At 35.9% G+C, this 24,131-nt stretch overlaps 1 protein-coding gene across 2 annotated transcripts in view; it reads right to left on the minus strand.

Annotated features, from left to right (window-relative positions):
- Positions 1–24,131, minus strand: part of LRBA (LPS responsive beige-like anchor protein) — a 725,050-nt gene that overhangs the window by 602,992 nt on the left and 97,927 nt on the right. For both annotated transcript variants that reach the window (XM_061142480.1, XM_061142479.1), the window contains exons 10-17: positions 18,206–18,403; positions 17,879–18,012; positions 16,076–16,184; positions 15,630–15,782; positions 11,027–11,195; positions 7,310–7,389; positions 5,911–5,973; positions 1,695–1,792 (exon numbers count right to left, since the gene is read on the minus strand). In XM_061142480.1, coding sequence (XP_060998463.1) covers positions 1,695–1,792; positions 5,911–5,973; positions 7,310–7,389; positions 11,027–11,195; positions 15,630–15,782; positions 16,076–16,184; positions 17,879–18,012; positions 18,206–18,403 — 1,004 coding nt within the window. The remainder of the gene's footprint in view (positions 1–1,694; positions 1,793–5,910; positions 5,974–7,309; positions 7,390–11,026; positions 11,196–15,629; positions 15,783–16,075; positions 16,185–17,878; positions 18,013–18,205; positions 18,404–24,131) is intronic.

Raw genomic sequence — 24,131 nt, forward strand, 5'->3', positions numbered from 1 at the left:
CTGAGTTTGAAGCCAGCTTTTTCACTCTCCTCTTTTACCCTCATAAAGAGGATCTTCAGTTCCTCTTCACTTTATGCCATTAGAATGGTGTCACCTGCATATCTGAGGTTGTTGTTATTTCTCCTGGCAATTCTGATTCCTGCTAGTGATTCATCCAAGCCCAGCATTTCTGCACATAAATTAAATAGGCAAGTTTACAATATACAGCCTTGTTGTACTCCTGTCCCAATTCTGAACCAGTCCATTTTTCCATGTCCAGTTCTAACTATTGCTTCTTCACCCATATATAGGTTTTTCAAGAGAGAGGTAAGGTGATTTGGTACTCCCATTACTGCCATCTCTTTAAGAATTTTTCACAGTTTGCTGTGAGGCACACAGTCAAAGGCTCTAGTATAATTAATGAAGCAGATGTTTTTCCTGCAACTCCCTCGCTTTCTCCATGATCCATGGTATGGAAAATTTATTATAACTAGATTATTAAATTACTTACTGCAGCTGATCACTCAGCAAAGTATCTGTTAAACTTTTGTGCCCCCAAAACCTTCTCATTAAATGAAAGACTTAAAACAGAAGTATTCTCTTTTGTTGCTGATAACTGTTACCGACTGAATATGTGCTCCCCAACTCATATACTAAATTCCTAAGCTCAACTGTGGTTGTATTTGGAAAAGAAATCAGTTAAGTTAAAGGAGGTCAAGACATGCGAACGAGGCAAGAAAATACAGTCTGAAGGGGTAAACCTATCATCAGAACAAGACGCAGATATGACAGAGAAGTTTTAAGTATAAGACAGGGAACTATGATTAGGAGGTGGGGCAGGGGGAATTTGGGAGAAAACAGATAACAAATAAGGACCTGAGGTATAGCACAGAGAACTCTACTCAATCCTCTGTAATGACCTACATGGGAAAAAAATCTTAGAAAGACTAGATATATGTATAGTTACAACTGAACCACTTTGCTGTACACTGGGAACTAACAACACTGCAAATAAACTATACTCCAATTAAAATTTTAAATAAAAAACAAAAATTAAATGAGGTCATAACGGTGCGTCCTGATTCAAGTGGATTAGCATCCTTATTTAAAAAGAAAACTAAGAGCTTTCTGCTTTCTCTCTCGCTCTCTTTCTACCCTATCAACACAGTGGGAAGGAGGCTGCCTACACCCCAAAGGGAAAGCCCTCACCAGACACCAACCCTTCAGGCACCTTTATCTGGGACTTACAGTCTCCAAAACTGTGAGAAAACAAATTGTTGGTGTTTAAACGACCTGGTCTAGGATATTTTGTTACAGCATGCTGAGCAGACTAATACAATGATGACTTGGGACTGAGGTTGGAAAAGGTTATATTTTAAAGGAAAATATGGAGATCTTCTCTTAGATCACAATTGTATATTACTATTCTAGGACCTAAAGAGAGGTCTGTTAGAGAATTTGACCTTACAATAGCTGCATAATAGCATTAACTATACAAACACTGGAATGATTTGCTTGATTTGTCCTCACCTAGTAAACAGTAACAGATCCTGTATCATTGAAGAATTTTTCAAAAAACATAAGACATGAAATAAAAGAATCTTATATCCTGTTTTATAGGATCCAGTAACAATTTTCATATCTAAGAACCTATCATTTCAAAACTAATCTCTTATATTAAATATATTAAAATTCTTGAAATGTTAAAGTCTTACCGTAACCCGTTCCTTTGGTCAAAAGCAGGTATCATAGAGTTAGGATGTTCTGACATTAATGCAACAAGCAGCTGTAGGACATCCATTAGATTGTCATCCTAAAATTATTTTAGAATTTTATTTAAATAAGGAAAAACAACTTATTTGAACAATGACTACTTCTGTAATAATGAATTAGAATATCAAAAAAATAAGTAGGCTTCTGTACAAGTACACTTGTTTAAAGACACTACACATTTTATATATATATATATATATATATATATATATATTCATCTATAAAATTCAAAGTACACAACACCAAATAGTCAAATAATTTCATAATCAAAGATATAAAATGACTATTGTACTGCATCAAGATTTCCTAAAACATATTCCATTGCTGTAACAGGTATTGATTTACAGGTTTCTTATTTTTTAAGGAATGAGTACACATCAAGAAATTGGTTGCTGTTGCTGCTAAGTTGCTTCACCCATGTCCGACTCTGTGTGACCCCATAGATGGCAGCCCAACAGGCTTCCCTATCCCTGGGATCTTCCAGGCAAGAACACTGGTGTGGGTTGCCATTTCCTTCTCCAATGCATGGAAGTGAAAAGTGAAAATGAAGTCACTCAGCTGTGTCTGACTCCTAGCGACCCCAAGGACTGCAGCCTACCAGGCTCCTCCGTCCATGGGATTTTCCAGGCAAGAGTACTGGAGTGCGTTCCATTGCCTTCTACCAAGAAATTGGCAGGGAAGGACAAACAGGCTGTTCTGTTTTATTACAACAAAGACAAATTGATGCTTCAATATGCTAATAGACCTTGGGAATATGGTAGTAGTGTTGGGGGGAACATACTGTGTATCACTATAAATTTATTTAACTAGGACCACAATGTGCGCTAAGTCTCTCAAGAAACTAGTTCTGAAATAAGATCTTATGGGAAATGGTAACTAGACAGTTCTCATATACTATCTAGGAAAAAGTGTTAGCAGATCAGTCATGTCCAACTCTTTGCGACCCCATGGACTATAGCTTCTGTCCATGGAATTCTCCAGGCAAGAATACGGGAGTGGGTTTCCATTCCCTTCTCCAGGGGATTTTCATAACCCAGGGACCAAACTTGGGTCTCCTACACTGCAGGCAGATTCTTTATCATCTGAGTCACCAGGGAAGCCCCATATAATCTGTTGTTAGTATTAAAGATATCAGTATAGATCAGTCCCTCAATTGTGTCCAACTCTTTGTGACCCTATGGGCTGCAGCACGCCAGGCTTCCCTGTCCATCACCAACTCCAAGCTCAAACTCATGTCCATCGAGTCGATGATGCTATCCAACTATCTCATCCTCTGTCGTCCCCTTCTCCTCCCACCTTCAATCTTTCCCAGCATCAGGGTCTTTTCCAATGAGTCAGCTCTTCACATCAGGTGACCAAATATTGACGCTTCAGTCCTTCCAATGATCATTCAGGACTGATTTCCTTTAGGATGGACTGGTTGGATCTCTTTGCAGCCCAAGGGACTCTCAAGAGTTTTCTTCAACACCACAGTTCAAAAGCATCAATTCTTCAGTGCTCAGCTTTCTTTATAGTCCAACTCTCACATCCAAACATGATGACTGGAAAAACCACAGCTTTAACTAGATGGACCTTTGTCGGCCAAGTAATGTCTCTGCTCTTTAATATGTTGTCTAAGTTTGTCATCGCTTTTCTTCCAAGGAGCAAATGTCTTTTAATTTCATGGCTGCAGTCACCAACTGCACTGATTCTGGAGCCCAAGAAAATAAAGTCTGTCACTGTTTCCACTGTTTCCCCATCTATTTGCCATGAAGTGATGAGACCAGATGCCATGATCTTCATTTTTTGAATGCTGAGTTTCAAGCCAGCTTTTTCACTCTCCTCTTTCACTTTCATCAAGAGGCTCCTCAGTTCTTCACTTTCTGCCATACAGGTGGTGTCATCTGCATATCTGAGGTTACTGGTATTTTTCCTGGCAATCTTGATTCCAGCTTGTGCTTCATCCAGCCCAACTTTTCACATGATGTACTCTGTGTATATGTTAAATAAGCGGGGTGGCAATATACAGCCTTGATGTACTCCTTTCCCAATATGGAACCAGTCCATTGTTCCCCGTCCAATTCTGTTGCTTCTTGACCTGCACACAGGTTTCTCAGAAAGCAGGTATGGTGGTCTGGTATTCCCAACTCTTTAATTTTCCACAGTTTGTTGTGGAAAATGCTAAAGTCAAAGGCTTTAGCATATTCAATAAAGTAGAAACAGATGTTTTTCTGGAATTCTGTTGCTTTTTCTATTTTTTTCTATGCTTTTTTTTTTTTTTTGCTATTTTTTTGTATGCCTTTTCTATGTTTCTTTCTAGAATTCTCTTGCTTTTTCTACATCTATATACATGGCAATAATAATCTTTGTATTTTTTAATTTGTCCAAAGCAGACATGATGTGATAAACACCATAGACTCACCACCTGGGCCACAGAAACATACACTGCAAGCCCATCTGCGTACAGACTGCCTCTTGACATTTTTGAAAATGGACATTGCAGTGATGGTGCAGGTCTCATCACCCAAGTGGAGAACAGGGAAGCAAAATTTTTTCCCAAAACTTTAAGGTGGGCTTTTGTTTGGGGTGGCATATTTTTCTCCCCTCTCTGGTTTTGTGGTTTTAAATCTTAAATGATACACTGTTAGGCATGACAGGTAGTTAAAGAAGCAATGGAGAAGTGTTTAAAACTCCTGTGTTAGCTAACAGGTTTCTGAATTTATTGCTGTATCTCCAGAGAGAAGGCTGGAGAAGGCAACAAGGAGATTTTGTATCAGCTTCTGCAGCCTTAAAACAAAGTTGCTGTCTCTTTGGACTTTAAAACTGTTCCTATGCAGCTTCTTTTATTTTTGCTTAATCAGATACAAAGGGAGACGTGGGGGGAAAAGGTTCCAAATGATCAATAAATGTTTACTGGGTGAACACACTTCTGTATATGGCATAATTTGGTAACATTTGCAGAAAAGCACAAGAATAAGCACAAAGGAGTTCTGAAATCTAAAAATTTCAAGAAAACCCTTCACAATCTTTGTCGACTATTCAGTATATCATAAGGGCGTTATTGGGCATTACTAACCCAAAGATACAAAGGGAAGCAGCAGGAAGTCATCTCTATGGTGCCCTTCGTCCAGGTTTTCACTCACTGCTTTTTAATTCTCGCTGTGGCAGCTACTTCAATATTTAATTCTTAATATGCTAAATAAATCATCTAGAGGTAGGGCACTGGGGCTTTGGAAAAGTGTGATTTGAAGGACCCAAAAAATATCTGATTTAATAGTTTCAAGGAAAACAGATCACTGTGACTTCCAGTTTCTCAGTTATGAAATTTTTGGTCCCGAATGGTCAAGAAAATCTAAAGAGAGACTACCCTATTCAAGAGGAAAAAGAAATCATACTCATTAATGTTTTGGTCAAACATGATGCTACCAAGAAATTTAACCCATTCTTTTCTGCCCCAATTAACAAAGACAGATCCAAACCATATCTCTTATCTACTAATGATTTTAAAAGGCACTATTCTCATGACGTAACAAATATGCTAACTCATAAAACATGAATTATACATAGGAATATAAGTTATCATATAAATGCCATGCTTTATATGAAATTCACTTCCAGATTTAACTTATATAAAATACATTTAATTAGATTATTTATTTAGACTACATTGGGCATATATCAAATTTTCCCAACTCAATAAAGGAAAAAACTCCAGACATTTCAACCTATTTAACCTCCTTTACAACCACATAATTTTAAATCAATGAGTGATTTAACAATATTTGATTATGCAAAATCAGTGGGAAGAGTATGTTAGGAATTCAAAAGTCCAATCATTTGTAGTCATTTTTGTTATCTATTTTTCCATTTATTATACTGGTACCTGGAAATACACTGAAAGTATTTTTTGGTTATTAGGTTATTCTTTAGTCTTATTAGGTTAACGAGATCTTATTTTCATACTTTTTAAAGCCTCTCATGCTTATTCACAGAGGCAAGTTGTAGTAATAAAGAATATTTCAATGCAAATTACTAAGCTTTCATTCCTAATTTACTCTCCATTCTAAGCACAGGTACAGGCATAGTTACATCATTAATAAGAGAGTTCTTTAACTCTTTTATGTTTAAAAAAGCCCATAACATAACTTCAAAAAATAAAACATATAAAATTCACGTTACCTCATGCATAGTGAGTAGATAATTAAGAATGGCCTGTAGTTCATCTTCCTTTACTCCATTATCCTTAAAAAACATAATACAAGTATTTTATACTTACATATAAAAAACTTTTTTGAAAAGGAAAATTACACACAGAGATTTGCCAACTTGGTCAGTTGCTATAAACATAAAAAAATAATGTAATATAGAATCTAAACCGAAAAGGAAAGAAAGAATCTAAACATAAAATAAAGACTCAGGGAAGCACTGAAGACATGCAGTAGGCAGCACAATGGAGAAGGTCAGAGAGATTGGACACCAGCACCCTGTGTGCGGCACCTTGTAAATGGGTGGATGACTTATCTAGCAGAGCCTCAGAACCCTGAAGTAGGCGAACATGGTCACTGAGGACAAGTGCAAGGGTATTACACCTGTCACACCTTTAAACACAGAAGATAACTTCTCTGCTTATCTTTTCCTATTAAACTTGGAGACTAAAATGAACAGTTTCTAAAATTACCGAGTTAAAATGTCAAGTACTAAAAACTGAGTGGTAATTTCAGCAGGAAAAACACTGCACTTTTTTTAGTATGAATACATTATGAAAATTTTCAAGCTACTGTACTATTAATCATAAAACAAGCATGAAATCTGAAAAAAGAGCAATAAGATAATTAGAAACAAAACACAGTAGGAAGGAACATAAAGAGACAATGTAAAGGATAAGTTTTTAAATAAACAGAAATAAGATATCTGATTCTGAAAGATATACCAACAGTTAGGTCCATTTACCACAATATTATGTGGCAGCTAATAAAGCATTAAACTATAAAGATTACAAAATAAAATGATATAGGAAAATACTGAATAAGATACTGAGAAAAATATATTTATATGTTGGCATCTTATAAAACCAAAACACCTTCCTGAAAAATAATATCAAATTTTACTTTACTGATAATGGAAGGAAATGGAACAAAATATAATCATTTCTATTCTACATTTTTATACAGGAAAATTATTTTTCAAAATCTGGATGTCACGTAGAGGGACTCTTTAAAAATGAAACCTCCTCCTTTCGAGCAGTTCTGTCGACTGCTGTATCACCAGGTCTAGGACTGGCAGGAACTATGAGCAACTCAGTAAATACTTGCTGAATGGAAGTATGAATACACTTGCACTCCAATAGAAATTCATATAATATAACTTACAATTATCAATCTCTAATTCCGCACTAATGTTTAGCAATATATGCCTAGGAAACAATAAGAAAAAACAAACAAGGAAATACATACCTTTCAAAGTATTTTCCACTGTGTAAACCCATTAACAGAGGAAACAATAAATAAACCAACAGAGCATTTTATGTGAAATTATGTTATAATAAACACATGCTACTGGATAAGAAATGTGAACTCACCTTCATTACTAATTGCTTAATAAACATCAACAAGAATGCTCGTAGAGAAAACATTTCTTTTTGATTAGGTCGTGGTCCATCTTTTAAAAAAAGACAAACACATATGCACACACATTGAGTATTTCAAAAACCCTGAAGCTAAGTATAAAATTCCCATTCCCAACAGTTTTCCCACTTATTTATAAGGAACGTAAAGGTAACTTTCCTGAAGAGTTTAATTCCTCTAGAAAAACAAGCATTCAATCTCAATGTGATTGCATACATAGTGCTTCCAATGCACAAAATCAGTTACACAGACTGCAATGAAGACATTTGTTTTTGACTAAGGTCAAAGGAATTTCAAAATAGAAAGATGAGGTAACAAATTTACATTTAGCTTTAAAAGACTCTCTGGAAATCTTACTATGGCAACATAAGTTTAAAACGGAAAAAAAGCAAAAGAAAATCTAAACTTTACATATGAACTTAGTATGAAAAAACTTTTCTACTGTTACCACTGTATAAGCTAATATAAAACCCTCAAAAAGCACACTTCAGCACAATGTCATCCACGAAGGAGGGAAGCATTGTGCTGACCACCTCTGACATCTCCTGCTCTTTTTGAAAAAGTCCTTGGTCACACATGGCTCACATTAAAGTCAATTTTCATGTCTCAAACATATAATTCCTAAGTAGAAAGCTTTTGAAACCAAATACTCATTGTCCTAAGATCCTAACTCAGGTACTTGCTTGCCTCATATTTTCTGCAATTTTCCCCCCACTAATCATTATTTACAGCTAGTTCCTAGACCACCAAAGCACAGGACCAACATGACCTTGAAGAGATCAATTAAACTAGGAAGAAAATTGTTTAAAATTTGTTCCACATGACGATTCCTAGACAAGAAAGGTTACAGAATTACAACAGAACCATAAAGTTTGTCCAGCTTTCTCACTTGAAGTATGAGACTTCCCCAAGATCACTAATCAGTTATAAAATCAAGGCTAGAATATAATACAAACACCCAGGACGATACATGACACTCTTACACCATCAGGAAATAATGATTTAGTTCTAGATCTGCTGCAACATGCCAGCTCAAACAAGATCATGGAACTTTCATGTGTTCTCACAGCTTTCTAAATGATAGCACATTGTCTAATAATAAACCTAGTTTATTTTGAAAGGGATTTTTGAAAATATTGTACAAATATGAAACCTCGTCTTTGTAAATCACTGAATAACCAAAGCCTTTGAGTAAAAAAGCAGAATGTATATTGTTTCACTCTCCAGCATCTATCTCCTGATTTAAAACAATAGTCCTCAATTCTTCTAAAGGCACTGAACCCATCTTCACACTCAGATCATGTGTTTTGGGGGTAAGAAGGACCTCCTCTTCTGGGCAATCTGAAGAATACTGCCATGCAGATGGACACACGATGCAATCAGAGCCAGTGAGCAACAAAGAGACTAAAAGGACTTTTGCTGGAAATGCTTGATACAGACAGATACTCTTGCTAGATTTAAAGTTGTGGGGATGTGAAGGTAGGGTGGCTGCTGCTACTACAAAGAGAGAAAGTACATGAAAAGAGCCAATACAAAAGAACTGGGAAATGGAGAGAGAAAAACTGACAAAAGAGCAGGGGCCATATTCTGAGCCCCTGCACCAAATTCTACTGAAACTATCAGCCTATTAACCATGGTTAACCCTCTTTTACAATATAAACCTGGAGTAACAGCCAAGTTTGACCTTGGAGTACAAAAGGAAGCAGGGCAAAAGCTAACACAGTTTTGTCAAGAGAACACACTGGTGATAGCAGACACCCTCTTCCAACTACACATGAGATGACTCCACACATAGATGTCACCATACGGTCAATACCAAAATCAGACTGATTATATTCTTCGCAGATGAAGATGCAGATGCTCTAACAGTCAGCAAAAATAAGCCCTAGAGCTGAATTTAGAAAAGGCAGAGGAACCGGAGATCAAATTCCCAACACATGCTGGACTACGGAGAAAACAACAGAATTCTAGAAAAACATCTACTTCTGCTTCACTGATTATGCTAAAGCTTTTGACTGCGTGGATCCCAACAATCTGTGAAAAATTCTTAAAGAGACAAGAATACCATACCACCTTACCTATTTCCTGAGAAGCCTGTATGCAGGCCAAGAAATAACAGAACAGACATGGAACAACTGACAGGTTCAAAACTGGGAAAGGAATACAACAAGGCTGTATATTGTCACCCTGCTTATTTAACTTATATGCAGAGTACATCAAGCAATATGCTAGACTGGAGGAATCACAAGGTGGAATCAAGACTGCTGAGAGAAATACCAACAATCTCAGATATGCAGATGATACCACTCTAAAATCACTACGGATGGCGACTGCAGCCATGAAATTAAAAGACAGATGTTCCTTGGAAGAAAAGCTATGAAAAACCTAGACAGCATATTAAAAACCAAAGACATCACTTTGCCGACAAAGGTCCATATGGTCAAAGCTATGGTTTTTCCAGTAGCCACATACAGATGTGACAGTTGGACCATAAAGAAGGCAGAGTACCGAAGAAGTGATGCTTTCAAACTGTGCTACTGGAGAAGACTCTTGAGAGTCCCTTAAACAGAAAGGAGATCAAACCAGTCAATGCTAAAGGAAATCAGTCTTGAATATTCATTGGAAGGACTGATATTGAAGCTGAAGCTCCAATACTTTGGCCACCTGATGTGAAGAGCCAACTCATTGGAAAAGACCATGATGCTGGGAAAGACTGAGGGCAGGAGAAGGGGGCAAAAGAGGATGAAATGGTTGGACAGCATCATCGACTCAATAGACGTGAGTTTGAGCAAGCTCCAGGAGATAGTGAAAGACTTCCAAAGCCTGGCATGCTGCAGTCCATGGGGTCACAAAGAACAGGACACAACATAGTGACTGAATAACAATGAACAATGATATAAACCAGTTTTAAGCAGGTTTTGCAATACTTTAAACGAGGCACTATTTGTCAAAACTTTTATATTGACCCCATCTATGAACTATTGACATACTGAATGAACATTAGTCTTCCAATAAGTCAGTTCCAATTATACAGAAAATAATTACTGAAATTCTGTAGTTTCCTTATATTAGTTATTAGAAGCAGATACTCCCTACTCCTACAAAAAAATCTCCATTATCTCAAAAAACACTGCTGTCAATGACTTTCATTGGGATAACTGAACTCAATATCAATACTAGTTGCTAATATAGAATTTTCTTTCATCCTCAATGCCTTAGAAATTATCCTAGTCATATTTGATCCCCAAACAACTCATACTAGCAAAAGTAACATTCTTCTATAAAAACAGTGAGCTGTTAATCTCTGGCAACCACAAACTATTAAATAGTAGATTATTTAATAGTCGCAAAGAGTCGGACACGACTGAGTGACTGAACTCAACTCAACTCATTCAAAAAATAGTTTAAATAAAAACTATTTAAACTAATAAAATAGTTTAAATAAATAAAAACTATTTTAAAAAACTATTAAATAGTTTAGGACAAACTATTAAAATTATCAGCAAGATTAAAATTTTGCCATGAAGAGATTTAGAAAAACTTTCAGAATAATGTAATGTATTGGTTTAGGAAAAAAGAGATGGAAGAAAGAGGGAGGGAAGGAAGGAGGGAAGGGAAAATCCTGAATTTCCATGTATATATAACATAATATATAGATAGAGATGAAATACCTAATCCTTTGGGGGTAATACCACTCCGGTCCTGAGGACTCACTGCCCAGTAGTAGTACTTCAGAGTATGCATTATGAGAAGCACTGTCCCAACTCTCCGAATGGCATTATATATGTTGACTGTACCAATGAATTCCGTGGACAGGTAAGTATAGAGTGTCAACTGCACCTAGAGAATCAAAATAGAGAGCTCAAATCAAAGAAACAGACCGGCATTCTACCCTTCCTTCCAGTAATACTCTCAGGTTGCTCTATTTGGACCACACTTGTTCTAAAAAGTAAGCTGCTTAAGTAGCTTGACAGTAACCTCCATGTTAACAGACAACATATAGCCACTGACACATACCCACAAGCACACATACTGTTTATAAAACAAAACCAGGCAAATGCTTCTTTTGCAGCAGCACTATGAAGTAAACATCCCCACATATACCACGTTTTTGCAGCACTATTCCTATAGTGCTGAGAAAATTGCAATCAGCAATTAGTCACGAACTTACTTCTTTATAATAAACCTACTATTTATACTTTGGATAATTGTCTTCACAAGCTAGAAATTGTCTTTGTTTTGGAGAAAACAAGTAGCTGGAATAACTCAGAAGAAATTAAAAAAAAAAGCAGGAGTAACTAAAAAATAGAACAAAAAAAGAAAATCATACAAAAATATGTAAAGCCTACCTTAAGAAATGTTTATTAGAAAAACAGAATTTTGTTATAGCAGCTCATTACGACAAAGATTGTCGTATAATATTATAGTCTCTAAAATTCACAAACAACTATACTACTAACAACAGCACAAAATAAAAACCACTTTTGTTCTACTTTCATACAGAAATCAAGAATTTTTCACTGCGCTGCTAGTGGATATACTTCACAAACTAAGAAATATTAAGGAAGGCATTAAATTTGGCCAAACCTCAAACTACTCCTGATCATTTACAACTGAACATTTATGTTTAAACATAATGAACATTCCCAGATGTTGAGGGCATTTTCCTTTTTAACCCCGAAAGATAAAAATTAGGTGCCTATATTCCAGATGCCCTATAAACAATCAAGGTTAAATGAATTAGGGAGTCAATCAGTAACAATACATGGTAAAGAATGGCAGACTCTGAACCACTTAAAATCGAAGTTCGAGAGATGACTGTGGTTTGTTGTTGTTTAGTAGCTAAGTCATGTTTGAGTCTTTCCCAACCCATGGACTGTAACCTGCCAGGCTCCTGTGTCTATGGGCCTTCCCAGGCAAGAATACTGGAGTGGGTTGCCATTTCCTTCTCCTGGGGATCTTCCTGACCCAGGGATCGCACCCACATCTCCTGCATTGGCAGGCAGACTCTTTACTGCTGAACCAGTAGAGAAATCCAATTATTGTTTAGAAAATCATAAACATGCTATAATACACAGAGTTGCTGAAAGATAACATAATTTTGATGTTGCTACTGCTGTTCAGATAGACAGCCCCAGCTTACTTGTTATTGAGGATATACAGAACTTTCTGTGACATGATTCAAATTCTTAACTGTGATATTTCAACCAGAAAATATTTACCTTCACCTGTATTTGGAGCACTGTATTAGTGAATATACAATGGCGCAGACACTGTCCCTCGGGAGCTAAAGATCTAATGGGGAAGATTAAAAATACACCCAATTTTAAGTGAAAAACCAAAGGTAATGAAGACCCCTACTGAAACTTAATAACACTCATGTGGCAATATGTAATTAATTGCAAAAGAGTGCCACAGAGCTACTAAATACTATCAATTCAGAGGCCAGAGAAATTATTTTGGGGTAAGCTAAAATAGTCAAGAAGAGTGGTAGGCTTTGAAGATGAGTGGTTCTAACAATAAGAGGAAATTTCAAATAGAGAAATTGTAGATAATACAAAAAGTTTCCCTAGATCTCGAACAACCATCCTCAATCTTGCCTGCATTAAAATACCTGGAAAGTATTTTTAAAATACCTGTCTGGGTCTTGTCCCAGACCAATTAAATCAGAATCTAGGGAAAGGGGAGTGAGATTCTGTTTTCATTTAAAAAAAAAAAAAAAAACACCTTTCCCAACTAATTCTATAGACAGCCAAGATTAAGAACCACTGCTCTAGGATAACTTCTGGTACCCACCTACCCACTGAGGATAACTGGTTTTTCATATAGAAAGCCTAGGAAGAACTGACATGAAGACTTAATGCTTTATTCTGAAAACAAAGAGAAACCATTACAAATTTGGGGGCTAAGAAATGTTCTGATGAGAGTGACTGTGATATGTTGAAAGCATGAAGGAATTCTAACAAAAGGTGATAAACTAAGATATGGAAAACTGGAGAAAGTCAGTCTCCTGAGAATGATACTACAGCTAAGGAAAAATCAATAGGATTGAAGAGCAACATACTGAGGTAAATAAGAACAGAGAGCTCAGGATCACGCATATTCTAATTATGAATAATTCTTCACTCACTCTTTATATAATTAATAACCACACAAATTATACATGAAAATGTCTTTCCCATTGCACCTAAATTCTATGTATGAGAGCAGGAATCAGATCTGTCTTAGTCACCACTGTATCCATAGGGCCTCAACAAATGAAAGACTATTGTCTACAAGAGAACTCGTCTCTCTTGTCAGGTCATTTAAAAGACTGTCTCTGAGCAAATCAAACTTAAATGAGTATTATAAATGACTGGGAGCAGCCTGTTCCAAAAGCAAAGACTGATTCATACAACCATACCCTCAACTTTGGTAACCAGAGGTGAATTTACCATGAACCTAATGAAGCTTAAACTTTATGCCCACTCATCTACATGTGTTCCTTCCAAAATCCTAGACCTAATTTTACATGTTGCATTTTTTTTGTTAAAAAGCTCCTTTCTCCCCCAAATTGTATGACCTTTAGGTCAAACAAACTTTATATCTGCCTTTTGTTATAACTACCTTTATGATAAAATTAGATATAACCCCTCAAGGATACACAAAGCATAAGGCTGAAACAAAACTGGAGTTTAATATTAACAAACCAACTGAAATTCTAAAAAGAAAATTAAAGAAAATTATTAACAAGGAAAAGGTAAGAAATACAGTGCAATAATACTACAGACTTAAGGAAATGATATAATGAACATTTTAAAATATTCCCCTACATCTAAGTGTCTAATAAGAGGTTTTTTGACCACATCAAAAGAGGCCCAAAGGCTTACAAATGCGCTGCTTAGTAAGACAAAGAAGTGTTTAGTAAAAAGTTTAAGAAGTAACTTGAAACAATCCTTGAAAAGAAATAAGACTGAGGGTCACAGAAGAGAAAGAGGTCAAATTTGATCCCAGAGATAAAAAGCTACAACCTCCAGCTGCCTCCTTTGATTATTTCCAAATGGCAATCAGAGTCAGCAGCTGTTTTTCTCCTTAACATCTGAAAAGAGCAGCTGAAAATAAGATACTATGACTCCAGAAGAGCAAAAAAGTCTGCAGAGGTTTTTTTCTGACAACTAAAGTAAGTACGTGTTATCCCTACCTGAACAATGATTAACACTTGCAAGTGAACCAGAAAGGAGAGGGGGAGAGAGGAAATCAAATGTTTAGGATAACTTAATAGAACATTAGAGTTTATCAAAAGTTTTATTTACATATTTTATCACAAATTCACTTATGTTTACTTAATGCAACCGGTTTGCTGTTACAGTACTAAATAAACTACTGTATGAAATATAATTGTGTTTAGTAATTTTAATTAATGTGAAATGAAAATGATTAAATGAGACCAGCACATCATGGAAGCCCTCAAGAAAGGATGACACTTCAGCTGTTCCTGTAAGAATTAAACTCAGTAGCTCATCATTTTGGTGGAAGGAATATGTATGTATAAAACAGAGAGAGAGAGCACAATGAGTATCTATTTATATGTATGTATATACATTCATACATACATAAGGACACATAGATATATATGCTATCCAACTATGGTTAAGGAAATGTAAATCAAAATCTCTCCCAAATAAAATTTTATTTAACAACAGAAAATATATACTATTTCTGTATTTCAAAAAAATGCTGATACTGCTTTAGGAAGGGAGGGGCAGACGGAGGGAGGGAGGAAATACTATCCTGCAGAAGTACATTTAGTCAGGTGGGAAGGAGGTTCAAGAGGGAGGGGACATATGTGTTATTTTTGTGGTCTAGTTGCTAAGTCCTATCCAACTCTTTTGTGACCCCATGGAGTATTTAGCCTGCCAGGTTCCTTGTCCATGGGATTTCCCAGGCAAGAATACTGGAGAGGACTGCCATTTCCGTCTCCAGGGGATCTTTTGACTCAGGGATTGAACCCACATCTCCTGGCAGGCAGGTTCTTTACCACTGACTCACCAGGAAAGCCCTGGATATATGTGTATGTATGGCTGATTCACGTTGTTGTATGACAGAAACCAACACAACATTGTAAAGCAATTATCCTCCAATTAAAAAAAAAGGTACATTTAGTCAAAAAATGCATTCCACTGAAACCTTACACAACAGCATGTAAAAGGATAAAAGAAAATCCTCTTCATTATCACTCTTCTCAAGTATAAAAATGTATTGAACATACTAGCACAAAAACAATGTATGCATTACCTTGGCTGGGGTATGAATCCATATAGCTGGGTTAAGAAGAATGTGGTCACATAGTTGCTTGAGTAGGGGCATCCCATTCGGCAGATTACTCAGGTATTTTGAAAATACAAGGCAAAGTTCAAGTACTGCTCTGCTGACATGGGATTTGGAAGACTGCAGAGGAAGATATTTCAAAGGTCACTATCAACACAAAGCAAGGGAAGTAAGTTAAAGGGTGTCAATACCAGAAAAAAGTTGGTCCACAAACTGCTCAAAGTTAAAGATGCTTTGAGATTCAATAAAACAGAGTGGGGGCAAGGTAAAACAGCAACAGGTTGTTTTAATTTATGTAACTTTACATTAACCAAAGAGACACACTTGCAAACAGAATTTCTCAGCTTCTTAGCAGACCAAGTTTCATGGACTGCAAATTAAGAATCAAAAATGTAAAGCATTTCATACTTTACCTTTTCAAGACTATATCCTATTACCAAGAAGCCCTTGCAGGCAAGCATCTGCTCTTGCATAGCAATTGAGTTCTTCAACAACTCCATGATAAAAGCCAGCAAAGTTGAACTAGAATAAGGAAAACAACAACGGTTTGAAAAACCATGTTCTCTTAAAAAAAATGGGGGTGAGGTGGTTAGATAGATGCAGTCTTTCACTTACCCTTAATAAAAAGTTTCTATTCCAAGGAAACTGATGCTTTACTAAAACTACCTCCAATATTATTTCAGGACTAAAATTTTAATGTAAGATTAGGACTTATTACTCAAATATTTAGTTCATATTCTTTCTCACAAATACATTAATAATTACTTTTGAAACAACAGGACAAACATGCACAAAATAGAGAAAAATTAGCAATGTCCAAAAACAAGTAGTAAGATGGCTAATATAAGTTTATTACTTTGCCATAAGAAATGGATGTAACTTAGATAAGCAAGTATATTCAATTTTGGAGAGGCAGAGGCCAAACAGATGGAAAAGATGTGGAGCAAACAGGCTGGGTCAGAAATCCTCAAACTGGCTTAATGTGAACAGACGATAGGTACGTAAAAGGGAAGATAAAGAAAGATGGGAGCAAACTGAAGTATTCAAATAATAATTTAAGTATTTTCCTCATTATCTGAACAGAAAAATTTAAAGTAGTAAGACTACAGTCATGCTTCCAACCTCATGACTTTTATATACTCAACATGGAATAGAATAAAGGTTGACTGTTTTGTCCCTCTCAAAGTTTTGGAAAAAAAAAAAAAAAAGTTTTGAGAGATTCCCATTAGGAAAGGGAGAACAGCCAACCTCCTCTACAAAAGTACTTATATTTTTTAACTGTCAGCAATTCTAATAAAGTTGAAAAGTTAAAAAAAAAAAAGTAACTGAGCTCTGTTACAAAGGTTTCAGAGTTGGATGCAAAAAAACTTTATGAAGGAGCAACAGGTCAAGGATAATTTTAATTATCTTAAATGTAGCCAATAAATACTAGCTTTGATACATAATTACTTTTAAAAACAACTCATTTTGTTGCCTAAAAATAATCTGGAAAATTTATTACAACACTAAACATATACATTGGTAGTAGACTTCAAGTTGCATACAAAAGTAGAAATTAGAAAGAGAATTTCAAAAAGGGAGAATACAAAAAACATTAAAATCACTCAATTAATAATTAAACATAATTATTTTATTATAAATAGTTTCACTAGGATATATAGCCATAAAAAATTCATTTCCACATCCTCTCCGACATTTTAATAACTTGTCCTAGAATTCATGTCTCTTCCTTTTTTTACACTGAACACTAAGAGAGGGGACAAAAGTGCTAAATAAGCAATTTAGTTTTGAAAAACCCAATTCACTTATTATTATGTAACATAATCAAACATTTTACATTTCAATGTTACCTGCAATAATAATTAAATTCAATGGTACCTGCAATAATAATTAAATATGAAAAACTTACTGAAAGAAATTACTGCCAAATAACCATTTTAAATATTTTCATTTTAGGTAAAAATATATGCATTTCTGATATTATTACCCTGTCTAACTTTATTCAAAACATAATTTTTTTTAGAGCTCCCTATTTCCAACTGATAAAGAATTTAAATATTATTAGAATTGAATTTGTAATAACAATAATAATTCACAAATTTCTTTATGTTCTTTATTAACCCTACAACAAATTTACAAGATTGAAAAAAAAACATTGTGCAGCTCAGTGATGAGAATAACTCACATCAAATGAAAGAAAAAACAAAAGGACTCACCATACAGTCAAGTCAATTTCATCAGATAAATATTGCTTATAATCCAACTGTGCAAAAAGTGGAAACAGCACTTGTACTCCTCCAATTGAATGCATGGCACTTTGGATAGAATGTGTTAAAACCGCCTTCACATCCTTGCAAAATACAAGACACAGTAAAGATTCCAATGATTCTTTTCCAAAAACTAAATATATTTTGTTAAAAATAAAATATAACAGGAACAATAAAATGTTACAATTCATGTATTTATAATAGAAGCTACCAAATACACCTGAATAATACATCAAAATTTACCACTAAAATATTGTTAAATATCATTGCTAGTACCTGGAGCATGAGTGCATGTGGTGAATGAACAAAAATTGAAGGGTTGTCCTTAGGGGATGATTCCAGACAGAGTTGGGCATCTGTGGCGCGTGGATTGTACGTGAATGCAATGGCACCAGAGAGTTTGCCATCATACAATAAAAGCTTGTGATGCTCAGCAAGGAACAGGTCACTTTCTGCTTTGAATTTAAATGTACCCTAAGCATAAAAAGTAGAACAGTTAAGATACTATGCTACAAAAAGAAAATCTAACTATAAATCACCACAAATATAAAAATTCAAGGAGAATATTGACCATAATATCAATTAAGAGAAGCCCTGCATGTTTAATTACTTCTAAAGTAGTCTGAATTCATTTTAAAGGTATAATGGAAGTCAACTTGACATTAAAACTTTTCATTTTAAAAAAATGTAAAATTTAATGTCCTACAAAGCATGTTTTGTTTTTTCCCATTTTTGTCTTTTTTGTTTCTCTTTTTTAATTTTGTTAAAAGGAACAAACAAAGGAAGTCACAGAGTATTTGTCTTTTTGTGAATGGCATAACATCCTTAAGATTCACCTATGTTGTGGCATGTGTCAGAATTTTTTTTCTATTTAAAGTTGAGTAATATTCCATTGTAAATACGTATCATATTTTCTTCATTCATTCATCCATAGACAATTAGGTTGCTTCAACCTCTTACCTATTGTGTGAATAATGCTGCAATGAACACGGGTCTGCAAACAGCTCTTTCATATCCTTTCGATTATCTCATACATATTTACGGAAGTAAGATTGCTCAATCAGGGTCTTCCCTGGTGGCTCAATGGTAAAGAATCTGCCTGCCAGTGCAGAAGACTCGGGTTTGGATTCCACACGCTACAGAGCAGCTAATAAGCCCATTTGCCACAACTATTGAGCCTGTACCATAGAGCCCAGGAACCACAACGACTGAGCCCATGGCCCACAACTACTGAAGCCTGCTCACTCTAGAGCCCTTGCTTTGCAACAAGAGAAGTCAGCACACTGCAACCAGAGAGCCAGCCCAACACTCCACAGCTAGAGAAAAGCCCGCGCAGCAATGAAGACCCAGCACAGTCAAAAATAAATGAACAAATTTTTTTAAATGATTGCTCAATCATTTTTAACAATATTAAGTCTTTCAATCATGAACACAAGGTGTCTTGTCATTTATTCATGTCTTAATTCTATCAGCTATGTTTTGCAATTTTCACTGTACAAGTCTTATATCCTCTTGGTTAAGTTTATTCCCAAGTATTCTATTTTATGCTATTATAAATGTCATTACTGTCTTCTTGTCTTTTTGGATTGTTCATTGTTAGTGTATAGAAATGCAACTAATTTTTGTTGTATCCAATGTCAGCTGTGGGCTTTTCATATATGGCCTTATCATTTTGAGGGAGTTTCCTTTTACTTGTAATTTGTTGAGTGTTTTTATCATCAAACAGCATTCAATTTTCAAATGCTTTCTCTGCATCTATTGAGATGACTATGTAGTTTTTGTCCTTCACTCTCTTAATGTGGTGTACGGCACTGATTTATTCTCATATGTTGAACCAGACTTACATTCCAGTAATAAATCCCCATTGGTCACAGGGCATGATCCTTTTAATGTGCTCTTGAATTTCGTTTGCTACTATATTGTTGAGGATTTCTGAATTAATATCAAATAAGTATATGGATATTAATCTGTAGCTTTCTTGTGGTGATTTTTTTTGGCTGTGGTTTCAGGGCAATGCCGGACTCTAAAAATTAGTTTGGAAGTGTTTCCTCCTCTTTTTATTTTTTGGAAGAGTTGAGGAGAACTGGTGTTATGTCTTCTTTAATGTTTGATAGAATTCTCCAGCGAAGCCAGTTAGTCCCATGCTTATCCTTATTCAGAGGTTTTTGATTACCACTAATTTCCTTACTAGCTATAATCTATTCAAATTTCTATTTCTTTGGTCTTTGTAGGTTGTATGTTTCTAGGGAACAACTATTAGGTTGACACAAAAGTAACTGCAGTTTCAGACCATAAATTTTAAATGGTTCTTACTAGGATCAAGTGTTAGTTGCACAGCCATGACCGATTCTTTGCAACCCCATGGGCTCCTCTGTCCACAAAATTCTCCAGGCAAAAATAATGGAGTGGGTAGGCACTTCCTTTTTGAGAGGATCTGCCCAAGCCAGGGATCGAACCTGAGTATCCTGCATTGCAGGCAAATTCCTTACTGTCTGAGCCACCAGAAGCCCTATCACAGGCTCAAATACATCTTTATTAATCAAAATAGGAACAATTACAATCAACACTTTTCCAACAAGAAATAACTTTGTTTATTCCTGTAGCATAAAAATCCATGCTTTGGGATCCAATGAACTCTTGGAAAGCATTTTCTGCCTCCTGCCAGTTGGCAGGAGGTCAGCTGAACATGGCAGATGAGCCAAAACTTTGTAGCCCAATTTGTTCAACTTTTGAAGTGTTGGGTGTGCAACATACAGTCAGGCATTGTCATGGAGAAAAATTGTGCACATTCTGTTGACCAATGCTGACTCTGTAAGCGTTCAAGTTTTCAGTGCAACTCATTGATATGCTGAGCATACTTCTCAGATGTAATGGTTTCAGCAGGATTCAGAAAGCTGCAGTGGATCAGACAGGCAGCAGGCCATCCAACAAAGACCATGACCTTTATTTCTTGCAAGTTTAACTTTGGGAAATACTATGGAGTTTCTTCTTAGTCCAACCACTGAGCTGGTCACTGCCAATTATGAGATAAAATTCACTTTTCATCGCACATCAAAATTCAACGGAGAAATGTTTTGGGAGATTATAGCATCAATTTTCAAAAAAAAAAAAAACTTGACACAATCCAAATAATTAACTGACTCCTCTGAGTTTACAAAATTAATTTGTGATATAGTATGGGGCAGAAAAAAGTCCAATTAAAACCAGTAATTTACTCTTCGATCCTGTTCAAAGTACAGAGTGTCAACATTAGCGGACAGAAGCCTTGAAAATAAACAACTAAACAAACATTTTACTTGAAATCTTATGTGAAATTTGGGAGTAAACGATTCCTACTAACAAATCTAAACTAAACTAAATCTAAACAAAAGTCAGTGTTTGACATATGTCAGGAATACCTGTTAACTATATGAAAATAATATGCATATGTAAATACCATTTGATGTGATTAATTACAATAAAAAAAATGCCCTTTCAAAGGACTTAAAGCAATATGGTACTTCACCAAACGGTAAGAACATACAAAAAAAAGCACTCCATCTTTTTTTCCTTGGGAAACAATATTTTCCATCTATAACATATTTACTGAAATCTTTTAAACATTTTTCTACATCTCTGCTATTTTAAACAAGCTTTGAGAAAAATCTAAAACATGGTTACAGAAACCAGCAGATTTAAACAGTAATAAATAAGTTCAGTTCAGTCGCTGCATCATGTCCGATTCTTTCTGACACCATGGACTGCAGCACTGCCAGGGTTCCAGGCCCATCACCATTTCCCAAAGCTTGGACCAACCTCAAGCCCATCAAGTCAGTGAGGCCATCCAACCATCTCATCCTCTGTCGTCCCCTTCTCCTCCTGCCTTCAATCTTTCCCGTAATCAGGGTCTTTTCAAATGAGTCAGTTCTTTGCATCAGGTGGCCAAAGTACTGGAGTTTCAGCTTCAACATCAGTCCTTCCAATGAACACCCAGGACTGATCTCCTTTAGGATGGACTGGTTGGATCTCCTTGCAGTCCAAGGGACTCTCAAGAGTCTTCTCCAACACCACAGTTCAACAGCATCAATTCTTCGGCACTCAGCTTTCTTTAGAGTCCAACTCTCACATCCATACATGACTACTGGAAAAACCATAGCCTTGACGAGACGGACCTTTGTTGGCAAAGTAATGTCTCTGCTTTTTAATGTGCTGTCTAGGTTGGTCATAACTTTTCTTCCAAGGAGCAAGCGTCTTTTAATTTCAAGGGTGCAATCACCATCTGCAGTGATTTTGGAGCACAATAAAACAAGCGTGTGCCACTGTTTCCACTATTTCCCCGTCTATTTGCCATGAAGTGATGGGACCAGATGCCATGATCTTAGCTTTCTGAATGTTGAGCTTTAAGCCAGCTTTTTCATTCTCCTCTTTCACTTTCATCAAGAAATTCCTCAATTCCTCTTCATTTTCTGCCATTAGGGTCGTGTTATCTACATATCTGAGGTTATTGGTATTTCTCCCGGCAATCTTGATTCCAACTTGTGCTTCATCCAGTCCAGCATTTCTCATGATGTACTCTGCATATAAGTTAAATAACCAGGGTGACAATATACAGCCTTGATGTACTCCTTTCCCAAGCTGGAATCAGTCTGTTGTTCCATGTTCTGTTCAAACTGTTGCTTCTTGACCTGCATACAGATTTCTAAGGAGGCAGGTAAGGTAGTCTGGTATTCCCATCTCTTTCAGAATTTTCCATAGTTTGTTGTGATGCACACAGTCAAAGGCCTTGGTGTAGTCAAGAAAACAGAAGTAGATGTTTTTCTGGAACTCTCATGCTTTTTCAATGATCCAACAGATGCTCACAATTTTGTCTCTGGTTCCTCTGCTTTTTCTAAATCCAGCTTGAACATCTGGAAGTTCTAGGTTCATGTACTGTTGAAGCCTAGCTTGGACGATTTTGAACATTAATTTGCTAGCGTGTGAGATGAATACAACTGTGCAGTAATTAGAATATTCTTTGGCATTGCCCTTCTTTGGGATTGGAATGAAAACTGATCTTTTCCAGTTCTGTGGCCACTGCTGAGTTTTCCAAATTTGACTGGTATGCTGAGTGCAGCACTTTAACAGCATCATCTTTCAAGATGTGAAATAGCTCAAGAAGAATTCCATCATCTCCACTAGCTTTGTTCATAGTGATGCTTCCTAAGGCCCAGTTGACTTCGCATTCCAGGAGGTGAGTGATCCCATCATCATGGTTATCTGGGTCATTCAGATCTTTTTTGTATAGTTCTGTGTATTCTTGCCACTTCTTAATACCTTCTGCTTCTGTTAGGTCCATACCATTTCCGTACTTTATTGTACTTCTCTTTGCATGAAATGTTCCCTTGGTTTCTCTAATTTTCTTGAGATCTCTAGTCTTTCCCATTCTATTGTTTTCCTCTGTTTCCTTGCAATGATCACTTAGGAAGCCTTTCTTATCTTTCCTCGCTATTCTTTGGAACTTTGCATTCAGGTGGGTACATCTTTTCCTCTTCTCCTTTGCCTTTTGCTTCTCTTCTTTTCTCAGCTATCTGTAAGGCCTCCTCAGACAACCATTTTGCCTTCTGCATTTCTTCTTCTTGGGGATGGTTCTGACCACCGCCTCCTATACAATATCACGAACCTCAGTCCATACTTCTTCAGGTACTCTCTCAGAGCTAATCCCTTGAATCTATTTCTCACTTCCACCATATAATCATAAGGGATCTGACTTAGGTCATACCTGAATGGTCTAGTGGTTTTCCCTATTTTCTTCAATTTAAGTCTGAGTTTTGCAAAAAGGAGATAGCAGATACAAGTTTTGAGAATAAACACCTAAACAAACATTTTATAAATTCCACATAAAATATAAAATAAATAAGCAAAGAGTAATTCTATGATCATCAATTTCTCACTTTATATAATCTTTAAATACAGTTTTAACAGTATCTGATCATACTAGCAAGGAAACAAATAAGCTGTTAACACAGGATATAACTCAACAAGAATCTGGCATAGGTTATTTAAAATAAGCAGTTATTTCTATACATTTACCACTTAAGGTTCTTTTCTGGGCCTCGGTATATTCATGAATGAGAAAATAAACTATAGCCAAGTAGGATTATCCCAGAGATGCAAGGCTTGTTTAAACTTTGGACAAGCATTGCAATACACTATATTCATAAAAATAAAGAGATTAAGGTTCCAA

This window comes from Dama dama, chromosome 5 (genome assembly GCF_033118175.1).
Source record: "Dama dama isolate Ldn47 chromosome 5, ASM3311817v1, whole genome shotgun sequence".
NCBI classification, from domain to species: Eukaryota; Metazoa; Chordata; class Mammalia; order Artiodactyla; family Cervidae; genus Dama; species Dama dama.